The 5,677-nt window shown below is 39.9% G+C and overlaps 1 protein-coding gene across 1 annotated transcript; it reads left to right on the forward strand.

The window, feature by feature from the left end:
• The first annotated feature begins 4,351 nt into the window (after positions 1–4,351).
• On the forward strand, positions 4,352–5,320 carry OR6T1 (olfactory receptor family 6 subfamily T member 1). The gene has a single exon (XM_012789833.3). It carries the CDS (start codon positions 4,352–4,354, stop codon positions 5,300–5,302), a length of 951 nt encoding a protein of 316 aa, XP_012645287.2. The 3' UTR covers positions 5,303–5,320.
• Positions 5,321–5,677: the final 357 nt, after the last annotated feature.

Consider the following 5,677-nt stretch of genomic DNA (forward strand, 5'->3'; position numbering starts at 1 on the left):
AAGATTATTTGACAATTACTCAAAAGCAAGAATGTTATATAATAGGTATATTATGGTATTACTAGCAGAGATAGGAAAGATCTAAAGAGAAAGTTTAAATTTTTTCTGTCTGGGGCCAGCTCAGTTTCTATTCCTATAAGCCCTTAAGCTCATCAGGTTTAAATCATTTTTTCATTCAGCAAATAGTATACTCTCTTCCTTAAAACAGCATATACTTATATAATGACAACAAGTGCATTTTAAGCAGTAGCTTGATAATCTTAATCTCATTTTCATATTGAAGAAACTCAATATTTTTTGTATTTGGTTACTTTAAACCTAAAAGACTCTCATTTCTTCTTGATCTGGAAAAATTTATCCTTAAATGTTCAGTTACTACCTTTATGAAGTGTTTCATGCTGTCCCCAAACAAAATATGTACCTTCCCTTTTTCTTCCCCTATAAGACTTTGATTTTACTTTTATCATGGACTTAATTGAGTTCCAATGGGATTTATCCCTTGCATTACATGTTTCTAACCCTTAGTACACTATGGGCTCCCAACAGCTTATTCAACTTTATATGTCCAATAGTAGAATTCCTGGCACATAGCAAGTGTTCAATCTCATTTTATGGTGGTACTTAGCCAGCCCACACTTGAAAAGAATAATCTCTGCATGCCTATTCACATGTTAGAGCAGAAGATAGCCATCTAGAGTGTTTTAAGAATTCAGAAGCCTGGATTTATTGCTGCTGTGGTTCACCTATAAAGTTAGTTCTATAACTTTAGAAAATTAGCGATGTTTTTAGTTTAGAAAACTCAGCCTCCAGTACCTGGGCTCTTCTATATTCAATCTCCAACTTACCTCTCACTTACACCTTTACCCTAATCACACTCAAACCTGCTCAACACTCTTCTTTATCCCCAAGACCAATATTTCTCAAACTTCTGGATAAATAAGAATAACTCAGAGAAATTGTTAAAAATGTGTATTCTTGGTCCCTAACCCTAGAGAACGATGGCATTTTTACAGGTAGAGCCTAGAAATCAGAATTTTAAAGAAACTAGGTGATTATGATATAGGTTTTCTATGCTCTCAGGAAAAACTCAAAAAGTCTAGATTTAGCCTTCATTAATAAGATGTGAAATTCATTCTAACATCAAAATGCCAGGAATATATCTAAAAAGTGGAAAGAAATAAAAACAAATCAAGCAATGCTGTTGTCAATAGGATAGGAAGGATTTGGCCAAGGAAGGCATGAAAGGTGTATTTAGGCAGCCTAAATACACGCATCAGTCAGGCAAGGAGAAATTTGCAAGACCATATGGTCCATGTGGAGGAAGGCTTTGAGAAAGGGTCTGAGAAATGCAGGTTTATGATAAGCCTGGCAGGAGGTCCCATCTTCCAGAAGGGAGATGGGGTGGTTTGTGTGATTCCATCAGAGTTGGAACAACAAGCAAAATGTATGATACCACGAGGGATTACTTTGATTAACTAGGTAGGTACTTGAATGTGATTCTATATCTATAACTAGTTAGTGGTTAGAAATAAAGTATGATTAATATTGCATCTTTGTATCCAAGCAGAATGCTTTACTTTCTACATGATATGAATGCAGCATATCCTGTGATAGAACTTGAAGGGCAAGGTTCAGGGAAGGGAGTCCATCTTCTAGGAATGGGGCGTGGTGTTCATGGCCATAACCTCTGCCTTCCATTGCTCTGGAGGAGGAGCTAAAAGTCCCTTGGATAAGGCTCAATCTAACACACATCCTAGAAGGAGTTTTCATTGTTTCAATATCAAATCTTTAAAGTACAATAATTACTATTTATGTGTAGATTTCTATCATTAGTCAACAGATGAAGTAAGATAAGAAGTGGAAGTTGATATTAAATCAAATTTGTTGTCACAAACTCTCTCATATAAGACCTTACAGTTTAGCAGTTAAAAGTTCAGGCTCTGAATTTAGACTGCCTAAAATTATAATCAATAACTCTACTACTCATTAATGTGGATCCTTAATCCCCTTAACCCTAATCCTTGCCTGTAGGGTGAAACTAATAATAATGCCTTATAGGGTTGCTGAGAGATTTAACAATGAAATGATTGCAAAGTCCCTGGCATATAGTTACTACTCAGTAAATTCTAGCTGGTATTACTGTGAGGCATCATTATATTGTGGCATTCCAAATCCATATCCTCTTTTCCCTGGCAGATTCAAGTTTCATAGTCATATTTACTAGTGCCATGGTCAGACACCAGAGTCAGACAAGCTTAAATATGAACCCCAATTCCACCTCTGAGTTTTTTTTAAACCTGTTGTGTTATAGTTTGCTCAATTGCAAAGTGGACTCTAATAATAGCTAACTGTGTAAATTAAGTCACTGAGTCAATCAAATGAAAATCTGTGTGTGTGTGCCCCTCACAGCTCTAATTCCTTTTACTGATTGTCATCTTGTCAAAAAGTATAATTTTGCACTAAAAAAAAAATTTCCAACAATAACACAAACAATTTCTAACTGTGTGACATTAAGCAAATTATTCTAGACTCTAAGCCACACACAACATTATGTTGAGATTCAAAATGACAAAGTTTTGAACAGGGATATAAGGGATGATATTGTTATTACCTGGAGTTATGAGAAATAACGAGCCAACTGATGAAGATATTTGAGAACTGATCAGTACTTATTCAGTTTAACTATTAAAGAAATGTTGAATAACACACTTCAGTGTATGTATTTTATAACAGTAGCCCGAAGCTGATATTGAGTATTTGACAGCTAGGCTTTATAAATTACATTTAATAATATTTACCTTATACTTTGGAAATAGCCACAATAGCACACTCTCCCTACCTGAAATGATTATATTATCCTGAAATTGTGCCCTATTATCATTTTAAGGATTTTATTAAGGTATTTCTTTGATTTTAGAGACATAGGCCCCAGAATAGCAGAAGGAGGCATTATTATTAGCTAGCTACTTGAATCTCAGGATTTATTCCTGCCCAAATTGATACAAACAGAACGTGTGCTGAGTGTCTCTCTCCTTCACCCTTCAAGCCTGAATTCCTGGCTTCAGTAGATGCTCTTTGTTCAGGTAGCTTCAGACAGAATTGAGAAAGTATCTGTGCTCCTCATCATTAACACTAGTAGCGTCGAGTAATAGATGATCCTGGATTAAATTTTGTCAAAGCACTCAGCACTTTATGCTTTGTCAATTAAAGAAAGTAACTTGATGGTAATTTTTATTCTTTTTGTCTTAGGATATTTTCCATTTCCCCAATTGATAGGCATGATCGATGTGTGCTTCTGAGTATTTGGTACTGGATGTAAAAACAAAACACAAAAAGAATCCTGGAACCAAGACATCTAGTGAAACCCAATCCTTCAAAAAATTTATGGGTGAATTTTACAAAATGCAAAAAGTTCCAAGGACAAGATGAACATATCTCCAAATGAAGGCAAAAATTGAAGAGGCAAGTTAATACATTCAATCTCCTTTGATACCGTTCCTTCCCCCTCTCCCCATCTTGTGCCATTAGAACGTTGGGAGAGATGAGACTGAGAGAAGGCTGGTAAATGTTCCACTAGGGAGAGGGATTTCTTGTAACCTACAGAAGTCTGGGTGGGGGGAAAAGAAGAAAAAGCTTTTTAAGACACTGTTGGAGCTCTGCACAGTCCAATCCTATTTGGCTTTCTGGCTGATTAATGAAAATAAAATTTGTAAAGGTACTGAAAGCCCAGATTTTTAAATTCTGTTATTTTATGTTAAGCCTGGACACATTAAGGACCACTAATACTAAAATATTAATAAGTGTTCTTAATGCCATGAACATTTTGTTCATGGTACATTTATTCTCTAAGGTCTCCTCCGATCTCTCTACTCCTCTGGATCCCTCTAAGACCACAGTACCCACGTGGTTTTCTGCCTTAGTATATAAAACAGTGGAAGTAGCCTATATGTTGGCTTCACAGAGGCTTGTTGTGAAATCCTGCCTCTACCACCTGCTCCCTATTTGATCAGAAGAGTCACTACCTTCCTCAGTCATCTTTTCCTTATCTATGAAAACAATAAAACCTACCTTTAAGGGTATCCAGAAAAGAGATGCTACATATGGTATAAATTTCCTAATACATAATTCTGTACAATATCATCCATGTTATTATTGCTTTACTGCTTGCTATCATAATTTGTTTCTGTCTTTGTAAGTCACTTGCAGGCAGAAATATAGATCAATATGTTCTCAGAATGTAAGCAACAGTGTTAGGTATACTTGATACGATTTTGTTGATTGATTAAATGATGATTGGTAGCTGTAGACCCGTTACAAAGCTCTCTTTCATTTCCCCTGCAGGTGGCCGGAGATGAGCCCTGAAAACTGGACTCAGATAGCGGAGTTTGTCCTTCTGGGTTTCCCCAGTAGCAGCATCCTGCGGTTCCTGATGTTCCTGGGGCTAATGGCGACCTACGTTATAACAGCTACAGGCAACCTGCTAATTATTGTGCTCACCTGGAGGGACCCACGCCTGCACACACAGATGTACTTCTTCCTGCGGAATCTGTCCTTCCTGGAACTGTTGCTGGTATCTGTTGTGGTTCCCAAGATGCTTGTCATCCTCCTCACAGGGGATCACGCCATCTCATTTGCCAGCTGCATCTTGCAGTCCTACCTCTACTTCCTCCTAGGCACCACCGACTTCTTCCTGCTAGCCGTCATGTCTCTGGATCGTTACTTGGCCATCTGCCGACCACTCCACTATGAGACTCTGATGAGCGGCCCTGTCTGTTCCCAGCTGGTGCTGGCCTCCTGGTTAGCTGGGTTCCTCTGGGTCCTTTGCCCCACCATCCTCATGGCCAGCCTGCCTTTCTGTGGCCCCAATGGTATTGACCACTTCTTTTGTGACAGTTGGCCCTTGCTGAGACTCTCCTGTGGGGACACCCGCCTGCTGGAGCTGGTGGCTTTCGTGCTCTCCACGACGGTGTTGTTGGGCTCGCTGGCCCTGACCTCAGTTTCCTATGTCTGCATTCTTGCCACTGTTCTCAGGGCCCCCACAGCCGCCGAGCAAAGGAAAGCGTTCTCCACGTGCGCCTCGCATCTCACGGTGGTGGTCATCGTCTACGGCAGCTCCATCTTCCTCTACATCCGCATGTCGGAGGCTCAGTCCATGCTGCTCAACAAAGGCGCCTCGGTCCTGAGCTGTATCGTCACACCCCTCCTCAACCCGTTCATCTTCACTCTCCGCAACGACAAGGTGAAGCAGGCGCTGAGAGACGCCCTGAGATGGCCCAGGCCCACTGCTGCCAGGAAACTGTGAGGGTCACCACGCAAAGGAGACGCTCCTTTTAAGTGAGAGATTAAACGTTTACTGGAGTTTTTTTTTAAACGTGTTAGAAGTTCAGAGGGCTCAGGCACTACCCTGCACTTTTCTCAGCTTATATAATACAAGGACAGTCTTCATGAATATGCAACATGGAATATGGAGCTTAGACTTCATTTTTCTCTCTACAATCTTCCTTGTGCCCCCTCATCCCACAGAGAAGGTTCATCCGATTGGTCAAATTTCAGAATTCTGGTGAAGACACATTTGAGGGGGAATCTCTGGATTCGAGAGCACACGTGAGCATGTGGCCTCCAGGCAAGGAAGCTGCTCGTCTTCCTCCTCGTGTGTGAATATGCACTCCTAATACTG

Source organism: Microcebus murinus, chromosome 4 (assembly GCF_040939455.1).
Source record: "Microcebus murinus isolate Inina chromosome 4, M.murinus_Inina_mat1.0, whole genome shotgun sequence".
Classification (NCBI taxonomy): domain Eukaryota; kingdom Metazoa; phylum Chordata; class Mammalia; order Primates; family Cheirogaleidae; genus Microcebus; species Microcebus murinus.

Excerpts from the sequence above, each read along its gene's own strand:
- OR6T1 (XM_012789833.3), top strand. The coding sequence starts at position 4,352 with ATGAGCCCTGAAAACTGGACTCAGATAGCGGAGTTTGTCCTTCTGGGT.